The following is a 27,629-nucleotide window of genomic DNA, read 5'->3' as shown; positions in this document are numbered from 1 at the left end:
CGGCCGCTGGAGCCCGAGGGCCGCCCACCCCTCTCCTTTAGCGTCAGCCCCCACCCCAGGTGAGGGCTCGGCCTGATGGGGCCAAGGGTCAGAGGCGCTCACGTCCGCCAGCCGCCTGCTGCAGTCACGGTCGGTCCTCGGGGACCCCTCCACCTGCAGGGGCCGTCACGGTCCTCGGGGGACCCCTCCACCTGCAGGGGCCATGACGGGTCCTGGGGGACCTCTCCACCTGCAGGGGCCGTCCCGGGTCCTCGGGGGACCCTCCACCTGCAGGGGCCGTCCCAGGTCCTGGGGGACCCCTCCACCTGCAGGGGCCATCACGGGTCCTGGGGGACCCCTCCACCTGCAGGGGCCGTCCCGGGTCCTGGGGCACCTCTCCACCTGCAGGGGCAGTCACGGTCCTCGGGGGACCCTCCACCTGCAGGGGCCGTCCCGGGTCCTGGGGGACCCGTCCACCTGCAGGGGCCGTCCCGGGTCCTGGGGGACCCCTCCACCTGCAGGGGCCATCACGGGTCCTGGGGGACCCCTCCACCTGCAGGGGCCGTCCCGGGTCTTCGGGGGACCCCTCCACCTGCAGGGGCCATGACGGGTCCTGGGGGGACCCATCCACCTGCAGGGGCCGTCCCGGGTCCTGGGGGACCCCTCCACCTGCAGGGGCCGTCCCGGGTCCTGGGGGACCCCTCCACCTGCAGGGGCCGTCACGGGTCCTCGGGGGACCCCTCCGCCTGCAGGGGCCGTCCCGGGTCCTGGGGGACCTCTCCGCCTGCAGGGGCCGTCCCGGGTCCTGGGGGACCCCTCCGCCTGCAGGGGCCGTCACGGGTCCTGGGGGGGACCTCTCCGCCTGCAGGGGCCGTCCCGGGTCCTGGGGGACCTCTCCACCTGCAGGGGCCGTCCCGGGTCCTCGGGGACCTCTCCACCTGCAGGGGCCGTCCCGGGTCCTGGGGGACCCCTCCGCCTGCGGGCGCGGGCACCTCGGGGCCTGGGGTGAGGGTGCGCGGGAGGCGGTGGCGGACGCGGGTGTCCGTGCTGCGTGAAGAAGCTGCGAGGCGCGGCAGAGCCGGGCGGGACAGGGCGGCTCCACAAAGACGCCGCGCGGGAGGACGGCACGAGGACGAAGGGACGCGGAAAGCACGCCCTCGGGCGACCGGAGGAGCGGGTCCGTGGAGACGTCCCTCAGCAGGACACGGACTCCGCGGTACGAGTGGGGCCAGCGCCACCGAGCGGCCACCACGAGCCGAGCCCGGCCACTGGGCTGCGGCTTCCTCTCGGGAACCCGCCCAGAATCCGGGTCCACGGCGCCACTGTCCACACTCCGCAGCTGAGGACCCTTCAGAAAAGCTGGCGGCCGTCCCGGGCCACGCCAGGGCTGTGCGGGGGAGCCGAGGCCGACGGCTGCCCGCGCCCCGGCCAACCGCACGCGCCTTCTGCGGGGCTCGCGGGGGGCCGAAGAGGCGCCCTAACCCGGACGTGGTCCCCGCACTGGGGACCGGCCGAGGCACCCCCACTGGGCGCGCCCGGCCCTGTGCTAGGTCTTATCTTGAGGCAGGGTCCCGCTGCCTCACCTCCTCACTGAGGCCGCTGGGGAACCTGCCGTCCCCCTCGTCACCGAGGAAGAACTTCCCGTGTGAGCAGTGGTGAGCGGCCGGCCACTAGAGAGCCTCCAGCGGAGGGTACCGGAGGGAGGACGGAGGACAGTGCGCGGAGTAAGGGCCACAGCAGCCCTACTGGGAACGCATGAGAAACAGCCTTTTCCTCTCCTTTTTGTGGCACTGGGGATTGGACCCGGGGGTGTTCTGCCACTGAGATAAATCTGCAGCCCTTTTTATCTATTTGTTTTACTTTAAGACAGGGTCTTGTGCGTTGCTGAGGCTGGCCTCAAACCTGGGATCCTCCTGTCTCAGCCTCCAGAGTAGCTGGGATGAGAGTGGTGTGCCACCATCCAGGCTAGGAATGCCCTGCCACATAGATGGATAGATGGACGGATGGTGTAGGTGGACAGCGTGCCTTCACTGTGTTTTATCTTTATGTGGTGCTGAGGATCAGCCCGTGCCTCACGCAGGCCAGGCAGGCGCTCTGCCGCTGAGCCCAGCCCGGCCATGCCGGCTCTACTGTAAGCAGCCCTCCTAGTGGCTCCACACACACGGGTTTGAGAACCACGGCATCTGAGTCGCTGCCCCTGCAGAAGTGCCCACTGGACCACCTGGTTCTCCCCATTTCCAGAACTCGCCGTCCTCTCAGCACAGGGCGGTCTTGGCTGCCAGGTGCACAGCTCCAGTGCAGACCCCTCAGGCGGCCTCCCTGACAGCTCCCTGCTCCTTCCCCTTTGGCCGGGAGCAGCTCAGTTCTCTCCTCCTACTCCCCAGAACCTGCTCTCAAGCCAGGTGCCGTGGTGCCCACCTACTTGGGAGGCTGACACAGGAGGATCCCACGTGTGAGGCCAGCCTGGGCAACTTTAGTGAGACTCTGTCTCAAAATAAAAAATAAATAAAACTTTTTAAAAGGCCTGGGATGTCCCTCCGGGTTCAGTCTCCTGCCCTGGTGTGCGGCGGGGGCTGCTCCGGGAAGCGCTGGCAGCTTGCTTTACATCTGGGGCACATTGTGCCTTCCCGTCTTCTGTGTGTCCAGTTCTAGCCTGATCGCGGATCACCGAGTGAGAGCTTTTACCCTAAGGTAAAAGAAGCAATTTCAGGGCATGGTTTTTCTCGGACTGTGCAGCACCTTAGTCTAATCCTAATACAAAAATATGTGGGTGGGCGGGCTGCAGTGGCGCCTCCTTCATCCCAGCAGCTGCAGAGGCTGAGGCAGGAGGATCGTGAGTTCAAAGCCAGCCTCAGCAATGGCCAGGCGCTAAGCAACTCAGTGAGACCCCGTCTCTCAATAAAACACAAAATAGGGCTGGATGTGGCCCAGTGGTCAGGTGCCCTGAGTTCAATCCCTGGGACCTCCCCCCTCAAAAACATGGGTGGTGGGTGGCAGAAAGGAGGAAGGTGAAGGAGGCGGTGGCGGAGAGCCAAGAGCAAAGCCTACCGCGCGGGTAGAGGAGAGAGCGGCAGGAAGACCCTGAGCGCTGAAAACCCACCCTGTGGTTTCCGAGGACCACGTCGGAGAGCGGCAGGCGCCAACAGGCGGAAGTGGGGCGCTGCTCTGAGAAGGAGAGCTCGCAGCCTGAGAGCCAGCGTCCGTGTGTCCTGGGGTAAGAGGGCCACTGGGGCCTGAGGGCTGCGAACGGGGGACGGTGACAGCTGCTGTGCCCCGGGAGAGGGCCTCGGTCCAGAACCCCCAGACCCCAGGACAGGGGCCGGGGCCGGGGGCTGGGTGGGGACCAACCTCGGAGACGTCGCTGGGAAACTGCTTCTTGGGGACAAGACCTTCTGCCGGGAGAAGTCTGGGGGAGAGAGGGCCGGGCGGGCGCTGGCTCTTCTCCCAGGGGCTCCCGGGAGCCACAGGGTGTCACAGGAGGGTGCCAGGCGGGTGCCACCCCCCTGAAAGGGCCTTCCCTGACAGGCCCAGCCCCGCACCCTGCTGCCGACACGGGCTGCCCCCTCGTGGGGGTGCTCATGGGGCGGGGATGGGGCGACAGAGGACAGAGTGGCCTTTTCATAGACAAAGAGGAGCCAAAGGGTCCCTGGGAGAGGCGGGGGCTGTGGCCGGTGGTCGGGCACCGGCCTGGCACGTGCGGGGCCTGGCTCAGTCCCCGGCGGCACCAAGCAGATAAACGGACGCATTAGGGAAGAGGGGCAGCGAGCTGTGGAGCCCCCGCGTCCAGCCTGGACGGCCGCCAGGCCTCGAGAGCTGCCTGTGTGGCACGTGGCCACAGGGGAGCAGGCCCCGGGGCGGCCGCGGCCCCCGCTGGGGTGCGGGCAGAACAAGTGTGAGCGCTTCGGGGTGAGACCCGCAGTTGAGGGGTGGGGCCCTCGACCAGGCCCATGGACGGCCCGTTGTGGGACCCATGAGTCTGGGGGAGACGACGTGTCTTTGCCGCCCATCTCTGACTGAAGGCCACGCTTTGCCTCAGTCATACACACAGGCAGTGCGTCGCCAGAGACCACGGATGTTTGCAAATCCCCTTCCAGCGGTGACAGACTCCTGCTGTCCTGGAGCGAGGCTTTGTCTGATGAGTCAGGCTACACTCTGTCACACGTTCTTGTCCTGACAGGGGTCTCGAGGGACCTTGTTTCCTTTGTGCTTTATCTCATGATTACCGGCAGCGGCCACTGAATCCAGGGAGCTTGACCACTGAGCCACGTCGCAGCCCTTTTCTTTCTTGTTTTGAGACAGGAGAATTGCTGACAGCTGGGTCCTTGTCCCCAGTGCCAATCCAATAACGAGAACACAGTTTTAGGGTTTTGGGTATTTTTTTCAGTTACGCATGGCCACGATGTCTTCATTTTGTTTGTGTATTCCATGGGGTGCTGAGGATGGGACCCAGGGCCTCACAGGTGCGAGGCCAGCGCTCTGCCTCTGAGCCCCGCGCAGCCCCAGAACTCAGTTTGAGAACAAGGGAAAGGAAGCTTAGTGTGGGCAGAGGAGAGACACAGGCTCCTGGCCCACGGCCGGGGCTCCGCCATCACAGGAGCAGGCGGCTGTCAGAGGTGACTCAAAGGCGTCTCTCCAGGTGTTCTCTGCTGGAAGTGTGACTCCCTGGACAATTTGGGATTGAGTCATTTCTGAGATCTTCTGACTCCTTCCCCAAAGTCTGGGTCACTTGGTTCCCAGGGTGGGTGTGTGCTCAGGGACAGACGGCTCTGCGGAGGACGAGGAAGAAAGGTGTCGCATTTCCCTTGAGATCAGGGAGAAGAGAGAGAAAGGAAGAAACAGAAACGTCCATTTAGAAAATAAGTTGAGGAATAAGTAAGTCCCAGTGCAGAGCCGCCAGGGCTGCATTCACAGCACAAAGGGCCACTGTTACAGGGAGCCTCGCTGTGTTGCTGAGGCTGGCTCTGACCTCGCCACCCTCCGGCCTCAGCCTCCAGAGAGTACAGGCCGGGCCACTGCGCCGGGGAGTGTGGCTCTGCTCTGAACAGGCTCTGGCTGTGCAGGTGGAAATGAAGGCCCCTCCAGTCATTAGTGAGATCTCCTCTCTGGCTCCCGGCGTCGAACTCAGTTTCTTTTTGGTGCTGGAGATTGAGGGGATCGCTTTACTGCCGAGGCACACCCCTGCCCTTTTTAAAACGCCATCTTATTTCATGTAGAGACAGGGTCTTGCTGAATTGTCAGGACCTCGCTGTGTTGCTGGGGCTGGCCTTGAACTCGCGACACGCCCGCCCCGGCCTCCCCCGGAGTCCTGCGGAGAAGGCTGGGGTTTGCAGCCCCTCTGAGGTGGACTCGGGTGTCAGTGCCAGAGATGGAGCCTCTCCCCCAAGTCTTGTCGCAGCAGCCACCAGGAGGACTCACTCCCCAAGGCCCTAGGGAGAGCTTTAGGTGCCACTTAGCCACCACGACATCCCTCGGGGGCGTTGAGCACACAGGACCCGTGAGGCCACGCAGGTCCACCAGGCCATGAGGGCCACAGGAGGGACGGGCCACAGGAGGGACGAGGCACAGGAGGGACGAGGGCCACAGGAGGGACGAGGCACAGGAGGGATGAGGCACAGGAGGGACGAGGGCCACGACGGGCCACAGGAGGGACAGGTTTCTCACTGACCCTCACAACAATCCCAAGAAGGGAAGGTGATGGTCACCATTTTATGGGTCAATCAGCTCATTTTCTCAACATTCTACGAGAAGTGACGTCCACGCCAGATTTCTGACCTGGCCTGACTACAGACCGCAGTGACCACCAAATTGCACGTAGTCACCTTGCAGTGTCCTAGTGACCTTTAGACACCTTCCCGTGTCTCGGTGACCTTTGTGCCCCCTGGTGCCTGACTTACCGGATGCTCAGTAAACACTGATAAGTCAGATAAGTCCATTCCTAAGGGCTGAGCCCAGAATCTGACCAGGGACTAAGGACATGGCCCACGTCTTCCAGCTGTGGGGCTCCAGGATCAGAATTTGAACGCAGCCTGGCTCAGGAGCTTGCCTTGCCTCCGGCCTCAGCCTGGGGATGATGGAGTCCTTCAGTCTCTCCCTCCAGTCTCCAAGGCAGCGCACCACACAGCTCCAGATACTCAGCGTTTTCTTTCAAAATCACCAGGTTAAAAAGAAGGAAAGAAAGAAGCACGTCACTAGGTCATTCTAGTGGGGACTTTGGTGTGGCACAAAAGGAGGTGGAGGCTGGGAAGGGCTGCAGCTGGCTGCTGGCTGCTGTTGGGATCTTTTATCAGGGTGTCCACGACTTTATAGCTCAATGGGAGAATTGACGGTTGTCTCTTAGATTCCATTTCCTGTTCTCTAACAGTATTTTCTAGTTTCTGTAGGTCGCATCACAGATCTTGCCACATTTTTCTCAGGTATTCCGTTGGTAAAGTTTCAGCTATGTTTTTTATGATTTACTGTTTTTTCTTCTACTGTATTTTTTGACTAGTAATTGTTCCTGAGAAAATTCATGATTAAATGACCACCTTGTCACATTTTGTTTTATACATCAGTTTGTTATTCATATAAATTATAATTACATGATTCATTTCTACATATTTCCTCGTACTCCAACCAGAACTGGATCTACCAGTTTTTAAAATTTTGCTCATCTCATAGGTGGTGATTCTGAAATTCTGAACTCTGACCTTTTTTTTTTTTTTTTTTTTTAATTTGCACCTCTCTGTTTACTTTTAAGAGTGAAGAATTTTTCATGGTGTTCCTCATTTGTGTACTGCCCAGGCAGATTCTCTACCTTTTATTGCTTCTAATAGTTAAATTTCTTTTGTTTTTCAGATATAAGTTATGTCACATGTAAGAAAGAGTAAGTTTAGGGGCTAAGGTTGTGGCTCAGTGGCACAGCACTTGCCTAGCATGTGTGAGGCCCTGTGTTCAACTCTCAGCACTGCATATAAATAAAGGTACATCAACAACGAGAGAGAGAGAGAGAGAGAGAGAGAGAGAAATTTTAGCCAGGTAAGGTGGTACATGCCTGTAATCCCTTTGATTCAGGAGGCTGAAGCAGGAGGATCCCAAATTCAAGGCCAGCCTCTGCAACTTAGTGAGACCCTGTCTCAAAATGAAATGTAAATAAAAGGGCTGAGGATGTGGCTCAGTGATTAAGTTCCCCTGGATCCAATCCCCAGTAGCAAAAAAATAAAAACAAAGAAATACTGATTTTGCCTCACGATTTCTAATATTTATACCCCTTACTTTACTGTCTGAATTCAGTGTCTAACATGTCCAGAACAATGTAAAATAGTAGAGAAAATAGGAAGCATCTTCACCTTGTTCCCAATATTAATAGAAATGATCCTATATTTTCCCATTAAATATAATGCTGGAATTTTATTATAGACATATATATATAATTTTAAATAGTATTCATCCATCACCATTTTACTCAGAGTTTTAATGAAATGTAAGATTTCATCAGAAGATAATGACTTTCTCTTTGATCTATTAGAATAGTAATTCTCATAGAGTTTCTAGTACTGAATCATCTAAATATTTCAAAAAGTGAATTCCATTCCACTTGTCATAACGCATTATGTCTTTTATATCCTGCGGTTCTGGTTTGTTAGCATTTTGTTAAGATTTTCACAATAATCAAGGTCGGTCTATAGGTGTTCTTTTATTTTTTATTTATTTTTTTGTAGACCTGTTTTTTTTTTTTTTCTTAGTTGTGGGTGGACACAATACCTTTATTTTTGTTTATTTCTATGTGGTGCTAAGGATTGAACCCACGGCCTCACAAGTGCTAGGCAAGCGTCTACCGCTGAGTCCCCACCCCAGCCCCAGCCCTAGACATCCTTTAAATACTTTGTAAGGGTTTAGTATTAGTAAAAACAAATGAGATTTTTTTTTCTAATGCTGCCGAACTATTTGACTAGCAGAAAAATTATTTTGAAGTATTTCCTCCCAAACTATCCAAAGTAGTGCTTTTTGGAAAGATATTACCAAATAACATTCTTAATTCATTCCACGATTACTGGGGCTTTTAAGTGTGCTTTTTTAAAAATAGATTTATATTTTAATTGACATATAGCAATTATGCATATTCATGAGGTACAGTGTAACATTCCAGTACATACGATACATGATGATCAGATCAGGGTAATTCTTTTTTTCTTTTTCCTTTCTTTTCTCTTTTGAGTGAATTTTGTTCAATTGTAGGTTATTTTTTGTTGTTTGTCTTGGTACTAGGGATTGAACCAAGGGGTGCTTAATCACTGAGCCACATCCCAGCCCTTTTTATGTTTCATCATGTTTTAATATATATTTTAGATGCAGATGGACACAATACCTTTATTTGTTTTATTCTTATGTGGTGCTGAGGATTGAACCCAGGGCCTCGTACATGGGCGGCAAGTGTCCCACCACTGAGCTACAGCCCCACCCCTTATTTCTTCCGTTGAGACAGGGTCTCACTGAGTTGTCTAGGGCCTCGCTGAGTTGCTGAGGCTGGTCTGGAACTCACAACCCTCCTGAGCTGCCGAGATCCTAGGCATCTGCACTGTGCCGGGTGGTCATTGGTATTTTTACAGAAAATCATTTCAACCAGCTTTTCTAACTTTGTAGCACAAAGAGCTACGGGAGTCTTTCATAGCTGTCTGCTTATCTTTATGACTCTCTCTACTGCATTTACCTGGTTGTTCTGTTTTACTGTGGGTCGCGGGCCAGGAGGGGGCCTCAGACGTGCGGTTAAGACTTAGGCTGGAGCCCAGGGTGTGATGAAGACTTGGGAGGCAGCAGGAGGAAGGATGAGCAGACGTAGAGCTGAGAGTTTTCTGTGAACTAAACTCTGGGTTAGCGGGAACCTGGGGTAAAGCTGAGGTACCAGAATATGAAGGGCCCTGGAGCACGGTCCCACTGTCACCTTCCGCACATCTGATTAGCCCAGCCCCAGCTTTCAAAGGGTGGGAAGGAGGCAGCGTGGTCCCTTGGGTGGCCCAGGGGACCCAGGGCCTTGCCTTTCACAGAGGCTCCCAGGGAAGGTGGTGGGGAGGAAGGGTGAGGGGCTGGTGCTAGGCCGCAGTCGCAGAGCGCACACTGCAGCACCCTAGACCGTGCGCACCACATGGGAGAAACTGCACTGGGCCTTCTCTTAAAAAACATTCTGCTTTTCGCTGTAGTTGGACACGAGTGATTTAGATTTATTTGTTTCTCTGTGGTGCTGAGGATGGAACCCAGCACCTGACAGGTGCTAGGCAGGTGCTCTACCCCTGAGCCCCCGCCCCAGCCCACTGTGCATTCCTCTCTCTCTTGGCTTGCAGTAATCCCCCTAGAATTCACCACCACTTTAAGTATTTTCCACTTGACCCCTCTGATGGTTAATGTCATAATGTATTTTAGTCTTTCTTTCTCTTTTCTTTCTTAATCCAGGGGTGTTTTACCTCAGAGGTCCATCGCTAGCCTTTTTTATTTTGAAACAGGGTCTTACTAAATTGCTGAGGCTGGCCTCCAACTTGTGATCCTCCTGCCTCAGCCTCCCGAGTCGTTGGGATTATAAGCATGCACCATACCTGACGAATTTCAAATTATATACCTTTGTTTCTTGGTCCTTTGAAGAACAGTTATTGACCGCCCCCCCCAGTTGATTAAAGAAGAGGAATGTAACATCCCAATATTCCCCTGTCTTTCAGTATTTAGTAGTGATATCCAATGCTTCAGTCCTTCCAGGGCTCATCTTCATAAATTTAAATAGAGTATGTAAACCTAAAGGTTTTATATGATTTTTTTAAACTACCGTTTGAAGATTGGGAAAATCACAAGGACATTTTCGCTCTTCTCCTTTGTCTTTTTGTAATGTACTTTTGGGGGCAGTAGGGTACCAGGGATTGAACCCAGGGGCACTTGGCCCCTGAGCCCTATTTTGTATTTTATTTGGAGACAGGGTCTCACTGAGTTGCTTAGCACCTTGCCCTTGCTGAGGCTGGCTTTGAACTCTGATCCTCCTGTCTCAGCCTCCCGAGCTGCTGGGATGACAGGTGTGCACCGCTGCGCCCAGCTGCTGTAATTTACTTCTTAAAGTTTTACATGGTCAAGGTTCACATTTGTTCTAATACACCAAGTGATGATCTGTGTTATGTCGAGAGGTTTATTTTTTGTGGGGGAGGGTACCATGGATTGAACTCAGGGGCACTTGGCCACTGAACCCCACCCCAGCCCTATTTTGGATTTTATTTAGAGACAGGGTCTCACTGAGTTGCTTAGGGCCTCACCGAGCCGCTGGGATTACAGGCATACGCCACCACCTCTGCACCTGGCCCCATAGGTGTGTTCCACCAGTTGACACCAGTGAGGCGCACTAGTCAGATGATCATGTATATATTACTTCCAATTAGATCAAACAGTGTCGTTGAGTCCAACAAAAAATATAATATTATGGCATTAAATCTGTGCCTCTTAAAAGAGAATGTACAGGGGGGTGCTGGAGCTGTGGCTCAGTGGTAGAGCACTCGCCTAGAAACATGCGAGGCCTTGGGTTCAATCCTCAGCACCACGTGAAAATAAATAAATACAACAAAGGTGTTGTGTCCAACTACAACTAAAAAAATAAATATTAACAGAGGGGGTGGGGAGAATGTACAAGCCTCTTGTGGTGGCACACACCTGTAATCCCAGATACTCAGGAGGCTGAGGCAGGAGTATCACAAGTTGGAGGCCCAACTGGGCATTTAGTGAGTCCCTGCCTCAAAATAAAAAAATGAATAAGGCTGGGGATGTAGCTCAATGGCAGAGTGCCCTGGGTTCAATCCTCAATACCCCCAGAATAAATTCAAAGATGATTATTCATGAGCTCGCAGTTCTGTGTTGGGCAGTTTGGGCTGGGCCAGGGGTCCTGGTGGAGGCCCAGGCTCCGTCGCTGTCTACAGCCATCTGGAGGCTGCCTGGCCCTTCACAGCTGCCTGCTTCTGAGTTTGTCACTGGTTTCATGGCGTCATGGTCGGAGACCTTTGTTACATATATTCACAGACCACAGAGACCAAGAGGAAGTTTGTTTTTAGAACTTCAATTAAGCCCCATATTCCAGACTGTGCCCTGGTCCCTGGAGGTTCTGCTGTAGGACGATGCTTCACAGTGAGAGTCAGCATGAGGGTGGGTCTGTCTGGAAGGGAGACAGATTACAGTGGGACGACTGACTGTGCCCTGTACCTCTTAGGAGGCCGTGAACACTCCTGGGTCACGCGCATTCAGTTATAAGACACCTGCCTTAGAGCCCTCCATTCTGATGTCTTCCTGTCTCTTCGTATATTCTGTTGTCCGGCATTTTAGCATGTTCTTTTTATTAATTCCACAAACATATGTATGTTTTACTTTGATCCCATAATTTGACCAGGATATTTTTTTCTTAAAATTGTTATTGTAAACACACACACAAATGTAATCTACAAAACACATAAAAAATCCCTTTTATTGTTCCCTAAACTCCCGTGCCATTACCAAGGAAAACACTCTCTACATTTTGAAATATTGCCTTCCAGGCGTGTGTGTGTGTGTGTGTGTGTGTGTGAGTGAGAGTGTGAGTGCACATGTGCAGATGGACACAGCTATATTTATAATCAGACACATGCATGCACATACGAGTCTGTGTTCATTAAATTATATAAGTATTATAGGTTTCTCACAGCAAATCAAACAATTTTAAATGCTATAGAGAAAAATGAATAGACTCCCCCACTCCCCTCATAACATCCCTGAGGTGAACAACATGAACAATGTGTTATCATTCACACCTTTCTCTGTGGTCTATAAATATATGTGACAAAAGTCTCCGACCATGATGCAATGAAACTAATGACAAAACCAGAAGCAGGCATCTGTAAAACACTCCCTTAGTTCAAAGAGGATCTAAAAAAAAAAAACTGGAATAGTTAGGAAATAATGGTAAATGGAAAATATTCCATATCAGAACCTATAGGAATCAGTTTAAGTGATAATAAAAGAAAAATTAAGTGATTTTTATACTAAAAAATGAAAATAAAGTATCTAACTCAGGAATTTAGAAAATGAAAAAAAATTAAATCTTAAGAAAGCAAAAGATAAGAGTTAACAGTGAAATGTGGAAATCAATAAGTAAGAAAATAGAAAATGGCACAACTAATAAGTAAAATGAGCTATTTATTCAGGAAAAAAAAAAGCAAAAAAAGATAATTAACTAATGTAATCAAGAAAAAAAGGAAGAGAAAGCACAAATACCCAAAACAAAAAGTTTTTAAAAAGCCACAGATGCAGCGGAAGTTTTTTTTTTTTAATACTTTTGGTTGTCAGAAGACCTTTATTCAGTTTATTTTCATGTGGTGCTGAGGATGGAACCCAGGGCCTCACACATGCTAGGAAGAGCCCCACCCCTGAGCCCCAGCCCAGCCGCAGAGGAAGTTTATAGAATTAAAAGGGATTCATTTCTCAGTTTCATGAATACAAATTGGGAATTAAACAGATAATTTTCTTACACACACACACACACACACATACTTATAATCAACCAAAACTGGTTCCAGTAAAGAGAAAATATTTAACGACTAACTACCAACTTCACAGAAGCATTAGGGCCAGAGAATGTCACTATAGAATTCTACTAAATCTATAAAGAACAGATTATTTCAAAATCTTTTTTTTTTGTGGTGGTGGTGGTGCTGGGGATTAAACTCAGGGCCTTGTGAATGCTAGGCAAGCACTCTGGCAACTGAGTAGCTCCCCCAGCCCTCCAAAATCTTTTTCTAAAGTAAGAATAACATTTATTCTAAAATTCTATTAAAAAAAAACACCCAAAAATTTAAAAAGTCAGTCTTATTTGAGAATATTGAAGTAAAAGTTTAAATGAAATATTATAAATCAGAATTCAGACGTGTAGTTAAAGAATAATATACCATGAGCAAATAATCTTGGGTTTTTTTGTGTCTTTATTTAGAATTGCATGACTATCAATTTCAGGAAACCTATCAACATTGATCATCAAACTCACTTGTCTATAAAGAAAGATCCTGTGGTCATTTTAGTTGATGTTTAAAGGCAATTAAAAATCATTCAGCATCCATTCTTGATTATTTTTAAACTCTAGAAGTAAAGAATATTCCTTAAGGGGGCCGGGGCTGTGGCTCAGTGGCAGAGTGCTTGCCTAGCAAGTGCGAGGCCCTCGGTTCCATCCTCAGCACCACATAAAAATAAAATAAAGGTACTGTGGCCATCTACGACTAAAAAAAAATGTTAAAAAAAGAATATTCCTTAACATAACAAAATATCTCTCATCCCCACAGTTAGCATCATGGTTCACAAGGAAACAACCAAAACATCTAACAGTAAATTAGGAAAAAAAGACTGAGGGTCAATATCACCACCATCATTTAACACTTTCTGGAGATAGTAACCAACACAATTAAAAGAAAGAAATTAGAGATATAAAATGGTACAACTGAATAATGTACAACTGAAAAATCCAGGAGGATCAACGGAAAGAGTCTTGCAAATAATGACAGGATCGAGTAAGGGAAGGTCCCTGAGTCTGAAATCGATAGGCACAATCAACAGCCTTTCACCCCTGCGCAGCAGTGGAAAGTCAAAGGTGTGACGGTGGTGGGGAACCAGCGCCTCCTCCTGTGGATGGGACTTGAGTAGTGACTTGTTCTGGGTGAGGGCCACTATTGCACACTACAGTAAACCCTATAACATCGTCAACTGGGGCCACTCACATTGATGACCCTTTCTTCCTCAACCATAAACCAACCTTAGCTTACTGCAACATTTTTACTTTATGGACTTGATTTTAAAATTTGACTCATAAAACTCAGCTTAAAACACAAACACACTGTACAACTATATAAAAACAGATTAATATTCTATAAGCCTTTTCCTATTTTCAAATGTTTAAAAACGTCTTTTCTATTAAAATAAAAACCAGGGCTAGGCTGTGGCTCAGGGGTGGAGCACCTGCCTGGTTCGTGTGAGGTCCTGGGTTCCATCCCCAGCACCACAACCCCCCCCCCCATTAGCCTAGCCTACCAAGGTCAGGACCACCAGGGTCACTGTCCTGCACCTCGCGTCTCTTCCCACTGGAAGGCCTTCAGGGCCCTGACCCACAGGGGACTGTGGTCTCCTGTGGGGCACTGCCTCTTTCTGGGATCCATCCTGCAGGACTCCCCGAGGCTTCTCTCCAGGAGACGTCATTTCAGACACGTGCATGGGGTTGCTTGGATTCTCCTTTGTTCATCATGAATGTGCCCGTGAGCGGACGGTGCACCATGAACATGCTTCTCTATCAATGAGAATGTTTTGGGGTTGGGGTCCGTGCTTTCAGACTTTTTAAGGAGCTTTCTGAGGTCTACAAAGCTTCTTCTAAACCCTTGACTGTGAATTCTTTTTGAGTTTTTTTTACTTCTCCTTCTGTTTCCTTTTCTGAGCTGGGGGTAGTGGTGCACACCTGTGATCCCAGTGACTTGGGGGCTTGAGGCAGGAGGATTGCAAGTTTGAGAGCAGCCTCAGCAACTTAGCAAAGCCCTAAGCAACTTAGCAAGACCCTGTCTCAAAACAAAAAGGACTGGGGACATGGGTTAGTGGTTGGGCACCCCTGGGTTCAATCCCCAGTACCCACCAAAAAGTCCCCTTTTCCCTTGCTTCTTCTGCAGCTGTGTCCCTCCCCCACTCCCCTTATAAAGGACAGAACCACCGCTGTACATGCCACCCGTTAGGAACCGAAACAGAGTCATGGGCGTATGGCTGCATGATGTTCTGTTGTACAGATCACAATTCATTGATCATCTTCCTATTGATGATACTCAGGGTTTTTCTTGTCTTTCAGTTTGTGTTTTTTGATACGGGTGTAATTTTTTAGTGGCCATTAGAAGATATAAATATAAAAAGTAGCCAGGCACAGTGGTGCACGCCTGTAATCCCAGAGGCTTGTGAGGCCGAGGCAGGAGGATTAGAATTCAAGGCCAGCCTCAGCAATTTAGCAGGGCTGAAAGCAAATTAGTGAGACCCCCATCTCAAAATAAAAAAAAAAACAGGCTAGGGATGTGGCTCACTGTTTAAGCACCCCTGGGTTCAATCCTTAGTACCAAAAATAAATAAATAAATAAAGGTAAACAATGGTGCTCACTTTAGCACCACATCTACTAAAAAAGTAAAACAATAAAAATATTGGAAGAAAACAATAACCTTAAGCCAAGGGAAATTTCTTAAACAACACTGGAAACTCAGGCAACTAAAAAGAAATGTTCATTTAACACTACATACAAATGTAAATTTTTAAGAGAAAAAAAAAAGCACTATAACCAAGAGACAAGAACAAATTGGCAGAAAATGTTTTTAATAAGAAATTTATAGAAACAGAGTAGAATAGTAGTCACTAAGGCCATAAAAGGGGAGGGAAGACCCAAGGAGGTTGGATAATGGGTACCAAAATAGAGTTAAACAGGAGGACGAAGTCCTAGTGGTCCATAGCACAGCAGGGTAACTGTGGCTACAATCATGTGTATATAAAATACATTTCTCTACATACGCATCATATATTTAATAATGTGTTTCACAAATGCTGTACATGTCATATATTTAATAAGGAACTAGAGAGAGGAGTTTTAAGATCCCCAATACAAAGAGATTATTGAGGAGCTGGGAATGCTGATTATCTTGGTTTGATCATTATACATTTGCTATATTAACACTCCCATACTCATAAATGCATACAATAATCGTATGTCCAGTTTTATTATTTTCTATGTTTTTTGTTTTTGTTTGTAGTGCAGAGGATCGAACCTAGGGCCTTCAGTCTGCTATGAAAATATTTTGCCACTGAGCTACATATCCCAGCCCATGTGTCGATTTTAAAAGTTCAGCCAGGTGTGGTGGTGATGCTTCAGATTCCAGCTACTCAGGAGGCAGAGGTAGAAAGATCACAAGTTCAAGGCCAGCCTTGGCAATCTAATGAGCTCCTGTCTCAAATTAAAAAATAAAAAGGGCTGGAAATTTAGCTCAGTGGTAGAGCACCCCTGGTTTCAGTTCCCAGGACTGAAAAAAAAGAGATTCTAAGCAACTCAGCGAGAACACCTCTAAATAAAATACAAATATGTCTGGGAATGTGGCTCAGTTGTTAAGTGTCCCTGAGTTCAATCCCCAGTACCAAAGGAAAAAGAAATAGCAGCTAGATTAATCTCTCTAATATAGAGAAAACTCCTAAAAGTTGAGTTTTACAAAAATGCAAAAATATGAACATGCAATTAATAAAAGAGGAAATACCAAAGACCAATAAACACATGAAAAGATCTTCAACCTCACCAGTCATGGAAATGCAAATAAAACCACAGTAAGATCTAGTTTTTCATCTTTCAGATTGGCAAAAAATGTGAAATATAAATAAATCCAACACAGGCAAGGGCATGAGCAGATGCACACTATCAAGCATTCCTGGTGAACATCTAAATGTCAACAACCTTTTGGCGAGCAAGATGATCAGGGTGAAAAAAGATTCAGTGTGCATATTCTTTGATCCAGAAATTCAATTTAACTTAGAAAAACCACTCTGTGAACAGAGGCATCGGTGTGTCCCTGGGCCTCTCTCCTGCCCGACTCCTCTCTCCCATACACCTCGTTGGGTTTGTGGTCCCACTTCCAGGCCACTAGACTCTTTTATGAAGACATGCACAATGTCTTCACTTCGCTGATTTGTTTTACGTGGTGCTGAGGATGGAACCCAGTGCCTCACGTGTGCGAGGTGAGTGCTCTGCTGCTGAGCCCCGGCCCGGCCCCAGCTCCCCTCCACCTTCACCACAGCCAGCCAAACGAGGCCTGAAACAGGGAGACGGGCCTCAAGCTCTGGAAGCTCCGTCTAGGGGTTCCCCTGTGCTTTCAGGAGCTCAAAGCCAAGGACATCAGCAAAACGGACATTAACTTCAAGTTCCCGCGGCTGCTGACAATGTGGAGGACACTGGCGGCACCTGGCAGAGGCTGCTGTGCCCTGGTCATCCTGATGACAATTGTGGACATGCAGCCTGCTGGTAAGGACCCCCGGGGAGAGGGGCCTTCGGGGAACCCTGGGCTCATGGGGAGGGATGATTCCAAGTTTTGCTCTGTGTGTGTGTGTGTGTGTGTGTGTGTGTGTGTAAGAAAAGGGCCCACTCTTCCTGACACTGGTGGGCGGGTGACTTCTTCCTCACTGTACTAGCATTGCTGCCGTCTCCGTCAGACATCTTCCCTCTGTATATGTTGACGAGAGCCTCGTAATCTGGGCCATAAGATTCCTTCAGGCTTTTACACGCTGCACGTTCCTAAGATGTGGATTTGAAACCCACATAATACAATCTTGTCAATTTTAGCAACCCAATGACCTGTGCCTTGGTTTATTTATAAAATGGTAACAATGATACCTGTCTCCATGACTACAGTGAGGATTAGGTGGATAAGAAAGCATTCTAATAAAGACCCTATAGAAGCTCAATTTGGAGAATAGAAATAAATATATTTCTGAATTAATGGGATTGCAGGTTTCCCTCAGATAGGGCTCTAGGTGCTAAAGTACTCTTTTTAAATGTTTATCTTTTAGTTTTAGGTGGACACGATATCTTTATTTTACATTTATGTGGTGCTGAGGATCGAACCCAGGGCCTCATGCATGCTAGGCGAGGGCTCTACCCCTGAGCCCCAGCCCCAGCCCCAGCCCCAACTGAAGTGCTCTTTTAAGGGAGTGGACGTACCACGGCCACCGAGGAGAAGCAGGCCCCGGGTGGGGGGGGCAGCAAGGTCAGTACACGTCTGGTGGATTTTTAGCGGAGCTGGATGTAGTCAACGCTTGGGTTTTGAAAGGGATCGAGGTTCAGGGAGCGGACGGCGGACAGAAGAGCCTGCAGCATTGGGTCACAAAGTGTGAACTGCAAGGAGGGAGGTGAGCAGAGCAGGGGACACAGGCGCGGCAGGTCAGTGGGCTGGAAAGTCAGGTCAAGGCACCTGCGGGGCCGGAGCAGCACCCCGGGTTCGTCCCACTGTCTGTCTTCTCCGTTCCTCTGTCCAAGCTGTAGATCACCTATAGATAAGATCGTCAAGTCTGCAGATTCATGGTCTTTGAAAGTCATGGTCCCTCAACAGCTTGTCTGCTTTTCCAGTCAGTCCTCGTTCTGATTCCACATGAAGGCCATTTTTAAATCTCTCTACTGCCGGAGGCCCCTGCCTCACCCTTGCATTTCATAGGGAATGACAGGTGGTGTGGCTCTGCGGAGGGCAGGCCTGGCTTCAGTACCTAGCACCCCACAGCACCAAGAGCTGACAGGACCCGGGCACTTACTCTCAAGTCTCAACTCAAGGACTCAAACCTCTCTGTGATGTTTTCCTGATTCTTTGGATAGATGCGAGAATCTCTAAGTGTGTTATGATTCTCTGCTAATCTGTTTCTGTATTAGGCTGTAACTCTTGGTGAAGCCCCCGTCTTGTCCGTCACATCCCTGGCCCGGTGCACAGTGTGGAAACTAAGCTGATCCATTGTCTCTGAACTCCCCTTCCCAGGTGCACATGCTGCTCACTGCACCGGAGTTAGGTAACTGGCCTGCAGTCAGAGTCAGAACTTGTCTCTTGTCTCCCAGGGTAGCTGCTAGGTTGGGCTAAAGACCTCCCGTGATGGAAGCAGCCATGGTGGGCCCAAGCCGCTCCACCTGGCCCCTCTGGGTAACCTGCTCTTCACGTTCCAGGAGGCCTACACATCACCAGCTCAGCTTCCCAGCACGGAGAGCAACTGACCTTCATCTGTACGCTGTGGCACAAGAGAGAAGAAGCCGAGGGGTTCATAGTGTTTTTGTGCAAAGACAGATCTTGGAACTGCTCCTCTGAGGTCAGCCTGAAGCAGCTGAGACCTAAGAGGGATCCCGAGATGGACGATGTCAGTGAGAAGTCCTCTCAGCTGGTGTACACCATCAACAGAGTCACACCAGGGGACATCGGGACGTACCAGTGCTGTGCCAGGAGCCAGAAACTGGGCTTGCACCTTCAAGGCCATTTTTTCTCTGTTTTAGTCACAGGTAAGTCCCTGATATCCCTAATGCCATCATAGGTACTCTCCATCTTGGGGAAAGTCCTTCTTGTCACTCAATCCTTTGACATCATGCCCACTGGCAGATAGTGCCATTTTTTCAAAACACACATGCGAAGGAAATCTCATTGTCTTTAATTCAAAAAGTCTGGGCTGGGGCTGGGGCTCAGTGGTAGCGCACTTGCCCGGCATGTGTGAGGCACTGGGTTCCATTCTCAGAACCACATATAAATGAATAGAATAAAGGTCTATCAACAACTAAAAAAAAAAAAAAATCTTGGGAGTGGCCATCTTATTTTTATTGGGAAACTGAGTCACAGTGGGGGTGAAAAGAGTTGTCATTATAAATGGCTGGGGCTGGTAAAAACAGGCACAGGTGTGGGGTTTAGGCTTCCTAACTCCTAATTTAGAGTTCTCCTTAAGATATGGCTATATTTCTAAAAAAGGCAGGGGGGTGCATTTGAGATAAAATGGGGGCTTGACTTAAGGAGCATTTAGTTGCAAGAAACAGAAACCTACTGAAGCCACCACGGACTCAAGGTGTGGGTAGAGATAGAGCAGAATATGTAATACAGTTGCCTTCAGCTGTTTCTCAGAATCAGAAATCAGAAAGCTGACAGGGGACAGGTGGTGTAGCTCTGTGGTGGAGCACGTGCCTCATGAGGGCAGGTCCTGGGTTCAGGACCTAGTACCCCCACAGCACCGAGAGCTGACAGGACCCAGGCCCTCGGGACCGCGACCTCTCCAAGACAGCAAGGCCTCTGCACATCTCCTGCATCTTGTGCGGGTCCTCTGGTCCATTACTACCTTGGCACTGCCTGCACATGGCCACCCAGCCCCAACTTCATCGTGGGCCCAACAGAGGGTGCTTCTCTGTTCCTGTATTCCCAGACAACAGAGCAAGTCTTCCGTATTCTGTGAAAAAAAAAATTATCTCCCCCCCAATGTATCCAGCCAAACTACCCATCAATGTAAGAAGAGATGCTTTCAGATACGAATGACGAAACACCTAGCCTTTCACGGGGACTTTGGAAGAAGTGCAGAGGGATGTGCTTCAGTAAAACAAAACAGCGAAGCAGGAAAGTGGACACATGGGCTCCAAGAACGTGGAAGAGGGAAGAGGGAAGGAGATTCTAGAATGAAAAGAGGCCAAAAAGGGGAAAAAGAAGAGAGCAAGAGAGGACTTGGGAAAGGAGAGCTCTGGGGAGAAAAAGGCAATTAACAGATCACCTTTCTGAACCTATGACAAACCTGATAAAAAGATTCATGACGTGGACCTGGAAATTCTGTCAGCAAAAAATCATTTTAAAAAATAAAATTTCAAAAAGAAACTGCACATTACTCTGCAAAAATGACATTTACAGAATTTGAATTGGGCTGTGAGTAGAGTGCTGGCCTAGCATGCATGGGGCCCTGGGCCCAATCCTGAGCACTGGAAAGAGGGCACCATATCATCATCACCGCAACAGAAGGTCGACAGGTAATGTTTAAGCTGCACTATTAACAAGTGGCAATATGAGCATAGTATTTAGGGAATAAGACATTTAAAAGAGTTGGCAGTCATCATCTAGGGGATAAATCTAGGATAAGAGGACACTGCTAATATCATCTAAAAAATTCCAACACTGTCTTAATTATTAACTTCAAGAAAAATAATTATCCTCTCCTCCCCCCACCAAAAAAAAAAACCTAGTAAGGAGCTGTTTGACAAATGTTTTCATCGTATCCTATGGTTGGTTACTAATTAATTAAGATTTTGTACTTCACTTTTTTTCTCTGTCCCAGGGATTGAACTCGGGGGCACTCGACCACTGAGCCACATCCCCAGCCCTATTTGTATTTTATTTAGAGACAGGGTCTCACTGAGTTGCTTAGCGCCTCGCCATTGCTGAGGCTGGCTTTGAACTTATGATCCTCCTGCCTCAGCCTCCCAAGCTGCTGGGATCGCAGGCGTGCGCCACCGCGCCGGGCTCCACTCCGTGGATCTAGTCTCTTCCCTGCTTCTAGTATCTTCCTGACCTAGCTGCAGACCTAGCTGCGGCATCCGGCCCTTCTCTAACTCCTGGCTCCTTCCTCAAACTCCCCCTCGTTGGCTTCTGTACCTGTCCCCTGGGTCCTCCCACCTATAGGGCTTCTTTAATCTTCTTCTCTCTTCCATTTCTTCCTCTCACCTCTTGAGTCCTTCCTAAGACCCTTCACCCCTTCAACTTCCTCTCCTCCGTCTGCATCCACCCTCATATCCATCCCTGTACCTCCTTGCAAAGGACCCATAAATTAACCTCTCCAGCTTCAGCCTCTCTCTTTTTAATATTTACTTCTTTTTTAGGTGTAGATGGACACAACACAATGCCTTTATTTTTAGGTGGTGCTGAGGATCGAACCCGGGTCCCGCCTGTGCTAGGCGAGTGCTCCACCGCTGAGCCACACCCCAGCCCTTAGTCTCTTTTGTTGTAAACATCCCCACTGACAAGTGGACTCCCGGCTCCCAGATGCCCTACCATCTCCTGGACACCAACACTACCCTCCCGAGCCCGATTTCTGCACAGGATTCTCAATGCAGACCTTGGTTCCGTTTGATCCCAGCACAACGTTCACACTGAAGGGTGGGGCGGGAGCAGTCAACCAGACCTTGTGATTCCGTGGTTCTCATCCCTAAGCCAGTCAGTTACTTTGCTTCCCAAAGACGCTTCACAAGTCTCTTCCTCCAACCCATCCTACATACTGCCACCAGACACACTAAAATGCTAATTTGCATATGCCACACCACTACTCTTCAGAAAGTATAAGGCATTTTTTTTAAAAAAATCCTGGCACTGGAGGCTCTGCAAAACTTTATTATTTTGTGAATACTTGCTCTAATTAAATAAATGGTTACCCTTTTCCATTTGCCTAACAAATATTTATAATCTATCCCAGGTACAGTGCCAGGCGTTGGAGAAGAGTATGAGGTACAGTGTAGTCCTTGCTCCTTACAGTCTAGTATTCACATTCTCCTAATACATTCTAAGTGTTTCTGCTTTTGGTCGTTTTTCTTAACAAAGAATGCCTTTCTTATCCTTTCCGCCTATTTAAGCATCAGAGCGCATCAGGTAATCCCTAGCTGTGGAGATCAGGTTTCCTTTGGAAACTAGTAGGACTAGACAGGTAACAGGTGACATCACTAAACAAGGCTTTTCACATCATGAGTGCTTACTACGTGCCAGGCATCGTGCTGAATGTTATTTCATTTTCTCTCCACGTGCTCTTGAAGTAGGTGCTATACTTGCCCTGTGACAACTAAGCTCACCCGGCAAGTAGATGATAAAAACCCACATGTATTCTAACGTCCAAGATTTTAACTTTGTCACGTTCTTGATCCACTCCAGAAGACGGTCTGTGAGTGAGTTGGGAACACACAGGTCCAAGGTGATTAAGCTGTCTTAGCCGTCTCTGGCAGAACTCTGGAGTTCCTCCAAGGTCTCTGCAACCCTGGATTCTACAGTTATTGCTGCTTAAGTGTACCACCACCACCACCCGCGTTAAAAATACTTATTTGGACAATGAATTATGCTGGGAGGTATCCTTAGAGATCATGTGAGATGTTCTGAGATGATGCGAAAGGAGATGATTTGTGAAACCTTCCCTCGATCCATGATTCCTTTTTAAGACTTGGGGAATTATTAAATTTTCACACAAAATATTGTTTCATCTTTGAAAAATGAATGTAATATTCATGCATTTAACAAATAAGGAAGTGATACAGAAATAAGAATCCTGCACTTTTTAAAAGAGTTGTTTAATCAGGTTTTTGTAAGTTCTGTCCTAAGTCGCTACACAGGGCAGAGAGTGCATTTCGACACCGTGCACAGGTGGAGCGACCCTCTCATCATTCCGACTCCCCTTTGAACCAGAGACAGGGAACTACACGGTGACAGGACTGAAACAGAGAACGCACCCCGAGGTCAGCCAGAGTGGAGGCGCGCTCAGCTCAGGTCTCCCACAGGAACAGCCGTGGTTCTGGCTCTTCACAAGCCTGGTGGCCTTCCGAGGTATGTTCAGAAGGACACACGAGCAGGGGAGTGCTGTGCCTCTGCTGCCTTGGCTTTCTCCGGGAGGGGAGAGGGAGATGTTCCTTGGGCCCTGGCTATCACCATGTCCTCAACGGAGTCCAAGGTCCTAAAACTCCCCAAGCGGCAGTGGTGACTCGCCTCTGATCCCAGTGACTTGCAGGCTGAGGGAAAGGGAGCAAGTTCAAGGCAGCCGGGCAGCTTAGTGAGGCCATCTCAAAAATTCAGAAAGCAATGGGATGTAGCTCAGTAAGATTGGGGAATCATCAAATTTTCACACAAAATATTGTTGCATCTTTGAAAAATGAATGTAATATTCATGCACTTAACAAGGAAATGATACAAAAATAAGAATCCTGTACTTTTTAAAAGGGTTGTTTGTTTATAAGGTTTTATGAGTTTTGTCCTAAGTCGATACACAGGACAGTAGAGTGCACAGGTGGAGCAGCCTAGCACCCTGGTTCAAGTCCCACCACTGGGGAACACACTGAGTCAGACTTCCTACTGGGTAGGACGGAGGCCGTGGGAGAGGCAGGTAAATACAGGCTGCCAGTGCAGGTGATGAGCAGATGTACTGGCTACAAGGTGAGGCCCCGTGCCTTTAGCTACTACAGGAAAGGGAAGAAGGCAAGACGTGGACTTGGGGAGGAGGGTTTAACAATGCAGCTGCTCAACAGAGTGGATGTCCAGATTGACTGTATAAATACTTTGTAGCTAAGTCCCCTGAGCACCATTTACAATGTGAAAGAGGGTTTTCCCCCTTAGATTAAAAAAAATTTGGAACTTCCAATAACTTTTCATTATGCTTTTGTATAACAAGTAACTGAGGCGCGTTTTCACCTGTCCTCGGCACTCTTTTCTTCTTCTCTTTGTACTGGGGATTGAACTCAGGGGCACTCGACCACTGAGCCACATCCCCACCCTTTTTTGTATTTTATTTGGAGACAGGGTCTCGCTGAGTTGCTAAGTGCCTTGCTGTTGCTGAGGCTGGCTTTGAACTCGCGATCCTCCTGCCTCAGCCTCCCGAGCTGCTGGGATGACAGGAATGCGGCACTGCGTCCAGCTGTCCTTGGCATTCTTAATTCCATTTTATTTAGGATTTCCTCAAAATAATAACTACCAGGTGGAGTGTTAGCAGAATGTAGGTTCTGAAAACACAAAGACTTGTCTTATTTACCCCAACAAAAAGACAACAGCTGACACATAGTTGGCTCTTAATAAATTTGTTAAAGAACTTTCAATGATGGGTCAGATGCTTTCATGGTGAGTCATACAATCCCATACAAGCAAATATCCCAATTACTCATCGGGAAACAGAAATGACCTACTCTCTCCACCTCCATCATCATCTTCCAGAATCAGGACCAGCAAAACCTCCCTATGCCGGCCCCTTAACTGCAAATCATCAGACAGACACCTACCTTACCTTTTATCCTTGGGAAGGATTCGTAAATGGAACTGCCAGTTTCCATATTTAAATACAACTCTACAGAAGTCTGACCCTTCCAACATGATTTATTGAATCCAAATACCCTGGGATGATTAGGCTACTGTTGTTATTATTTTTTTTAAACTGGACACAACATCTTTATTTTATTTATTTATTTTTATGTGGTGCTGAGGATCGAACCCAGGGCCTCGGACGTGCTAGACGAGCGCTCTACTTCTGAGCCACAACTCCAGCCCCTAGGCTACTGTAATTAATAAAATAATTTTTATTTCTTCAGGTATAATAAAAACTCTAAAGGAGAAAACAGTCTAACCACAAAATCTTGCTCCCTGTAGTCTAGTATTTATGTTCACTAACCACCTTCAGCTCCCAAGTTGTCCTAGAACAAGATCTCTTGAGCTTTTGTCCTGGTTTCAGTCAGGTGAAAAGTGAACCCTAACATTTAATTATCTTTCTCCTATATTCGATTCAAGTAACTTTATAGGTACACACACACCCCCCAAAAAAAGAAAGAAAATTCAACGCTGAATATTCGATTAAACAAGAAAATATGTACTATTTATCAGCTTCTTTTTCTTTATCCTCCTCTTCCAACTGAAGGCTCAGCGGAACTATGGAAGAGATAATGTTCAGTAGAATAAAAAGTCCACATTTTCTTGGGTCCAGAAGGATCATATCGACCAAGTTACTGGGCTTATGTGTGAGGAAAGGGAGGGGGAGTTTGCCGGAAGCCGAGTTCAGTGGCTTTCCTGACCCGAGGTCACTCTGCCAACAGCCCCCTGCCGTGTGTGGGAAGCCACCTGAACTTTCTGAGCAGCGTCTGTTTCTTCTTTGTCCCACCTTGCAGCCAGGAGAGACCAAGGTTTGCTCCCTCCCCACCTCCTCCAGGGTCAGCCAGGTCTGCCCAGGGATAGGACTCTGGTCTAACAACAAGACACAGCGTACACGGGGCCGGAGCCGACACCTGTGATTCCAGACACTCTGGAAGCTGAGGCAGGAGGGTACAAGTTCAAGGCTGGCCTCAGCAATTCAGTGAGACCTTCAGCAAATAAGCTGAGACCCTGCCTCAAAATAAAAAATGAAGCGCACTGGGGATGCAGCTCAGTGGTAAAACGCCGCTGGTGCCAACTCCCAGTGCTCCCCACAGGGAGGGACAAGGCGTATTCTACGTTTCCTTCCCCTTTCCATTCCCTCTGGTCATCAAGGCCTAGGAAACCGTCCCAGGACAAGGACAGACTCTTACCGCGTGAGGTGTATTGTTGCAATTCCACAATGTGAGATAATAACACAAACTTTTCACCTTCTTTCCACAGCTTTATGAGCTTTGTGCCAGAAGAAACTTTTTTTAAAAAGTCAAGAAAGATGAATCTAACAACAGAGAAAACACAACCCAGAGAGTCGGGAGCAGTATCTGAGGGTCGGTCGGTTCATTCCCCGACACCCCTCCTCACTGCCAGAGTGAACCTGCCTTTTCCCCACATTCGCACCAGTAAATTAAAAAACAGATTTAACAACAGTCCTCAAATATTGGGTAACTGTGTGTGTGTGTATTTTACCACAGAACTTTTCTCCATCCTCCCACAAGACCGCAAAATAAGCAAGTCAAAAAATTGAGAACACCAATTTTTTTCCTGGAAGAAATTTTTATTTTATACTATAAATGAAAGAGAGAAGAACCCAGCAAAGATGGGTGAGAGGAGAGGCGGGCCCGACCCGACTGGCTGGGTGTGAAGGAAGGACGTGAAGACAGACGGTGCCCGGCAGCACCACACAGCGCGGCTGGGGCGGAGGCTCTGCAGACCAGGGCAGACCATGACTGTCCAGCTCCAGCCAAGCGTTTGCCACCTTCTGTAGCCACTTCTCCCTCTTTTAACTCAACGCCCAGGGCAGCACTCGCAGTCTTTGTTTCCTAAACTCAAAACCCCCCTTGTCTTTGGATAGATCTCCTGCCATGGTTAAGCAGAGGAGGGAGCAGGATATTTCCAAGAACTGGAACCACCCGACAAGACGGCACATGTTTAGCTGGAGCTAATGGCAAGTCCTCAAAAGACAGACACCTTGAGATGACGGACCTACCAAATGTGAGAAGTCAGGTTGTGGGCACCAAGAGAGCTAAGGCTAAAAGACATCAGTACGAGCCTCATTAAGGACGGTCTTGAAACTCAAATTAAGAATTTTGGACACTGTTAACAGGAGGATCACAAGTTTGAGACCAGCCTCAGTAACCTAGCAATCCCTGTCTCAAAATAAAATTTAAAAAATAATGGACTGGGGACGTAGCTGAGTGGCAGAGAGCCTCAGGATTAAATCCCCAGTACCCACCACACACACACACCAAAAGGTCTGTATTTATATTTGGATATCACATCTATATTTCAACTGGATATAGATTTGATATAGCAGATAAGGATAAATCGGTTTAAAAATATTACTGACATCCTTTTTGTTATAATACTCATCCATCAAAAATACTAAAACTGGGTGGGGCTGGGTTGTGGCTCAGTGGTAGAACACTTGCCTAGCACATGAGAGGCCCTGGGTTCATACCTCAGCACCACATAAAATAAAAATGAATAAAATAAAGCTATTTTTTAAAAACACTAAGACTATAGTTGTCATCTTGTTGGGAAGGAACTAATGATTTGGGAGCCTTAAAAATGATACTTCTAGTCAGGCATGGTGGCGCACACCTGTAATCCCAGCGGCTCAGGAGGCTGAGGCAGGAGGATCGTGAGTTCAAAGCCAGCCTCAGCAAAAGTGAAGCACTAAGCAACACAGTGAGACCCTGTCTTTAAGTAAAATACAAAATAGGGCTGGGATGTGGCTCAGTGATTGAGTGCCCCTGAGCTCAATCCCTGGTACCAAAAAAAAAAAAAAAAAAAGTATTTCTTACCAGGGCGTGCGTGATGGCACACAGTCCTGTTATCCCAGTTACTCAGGAGGTTAAGGTAGGAGGATTGGAAGTTCGAGGACAGCCTGGGCAACTTGGCAAAACCCTGTCTCAAAAACAAAACAAAAAAGGGCTGGGGATGTGGCTCAGTGGTAGAGCACTCTATCCTGTGCAAGGCCCTGCGTTCGATCCTCAGTGCCGGGGCAGGTGGGGAGT

At 48.5% G+C, this 27,629-nt stretch overlaps 2 protein-coding genes across 3 annotated transcripts; one reads left to right on the top strand and one right to left on the bottom strand.

Annotated features, from left to right (window-relative positions):
• Positions 1-124: 124 nt before the first annotated feature.
• LOC124079938 (basic salivary proline-rich protein 2-like) lies at positions 125-3,986 on the bottom strand. Its single transcript, XM_046425791.1, has 2 exons — positions 3,519-3,986; positions 125-1,456 (listed from the first exon to the last, which is right to left on the bottom strand). The coding sequence occupies exons 1-2, from the start codon at positions 3,984-3,986 to the stop codon at positions 125-127; spliced, it is 1,800 nt and encodes a 599-aa protein (XP_046281747.1).
• On the top strand, positions 2,493-27,123 carry Cd160 (CD160 molecule). 2 transcript variants are annotated; one of them, XM_046425769.2, is made up of 5 exons: positions 2,493-3,193; positions 16,865-17,009; positions 18,690-19,016; positions 22,876-23,055; positions 25,837-27,123. In XM_046425769.2, exons 2-5 carry the CDS (start codon positions 16,928-16,930, stop codon positions 25,842-25,844), a joined length of 597 nt encoding a protein of 198 aa, XP_046281725.1. In that variant the 5' UTR covers positions 2,493-3,193; positions 16,865-16,927; the 3' UTR covers positions 25,845-27,123. The 2 variants fall into 2 exon arrangements, with proteins under 2 accessions (XP_046281725.1, XP_046281726.1); XM_046425770.2 differs by having other exon boundaries at positions 2,821-3,193; positions 22,918-23,055.
• Positions 27,124-27,629: the final 506 nt, after the last annotated feature.

This window comes from Marmota monax, unplaced genomic scaffold (assembly GCF_021218885.2).
Source record: "Marmota monax isolate L192 unplaced genomic scaffold, Marmota_monax_Labrador192_F-V1.1 WCK01_AAM20220418_F8-fsc00320, whole genome shotgun sequence".
Lineage (NCBI taxonomy): Eukaryota > Metazoa > Chordata > Mammalia > Rodentia > Sciuridae > Marmota > Marmota monax.
Note: the sequence above shows the minus strand (reverse complement) of the source record. Positions and strands in the feature narration are given on the sequence as shown.

Excerpts from the sequence above, each read along its gene's own strand:
- LOC124079938 (XM_046425791.1), bottom strand. The coding sequence starts at position 3,986 with ATGGGCGGCAAAGACACGTCGTCTCCCCCAGACTCATGGGTCCCACAA. Across the intron at positions 1,457-3,518 it reads CAGCCCGTGTCGGCAGCAGG|GGCGCCTCTTCGGCCCCCCG; the intron begins GTGCGGGGCTGG and ends CGTCCGGGTTAG.
- Cd160 (XM_046425769.2), top strand. The coding sequence starts at position 16,928 with ATGTGGAGGACACTGGCGGCACCTGGCAGAGGCTGCTGTGCCCTGGTC. Across the intron at positions 17,010-18,689 it reads TGTGGACATGCAGCCTGCTG|GAGGCCTACACATCACCAGC; the intron begins GTAAGGACCCCC and ends TTCACGTTCCAG. Across the intron at positions 19,017-22,875 it reads TTTCTCTGTTTTAGTCACAG|GTGGAGCGACCCTCTCATCA; the intron begins GTAAGTCCCTGA and ends CACCGTGCACAG.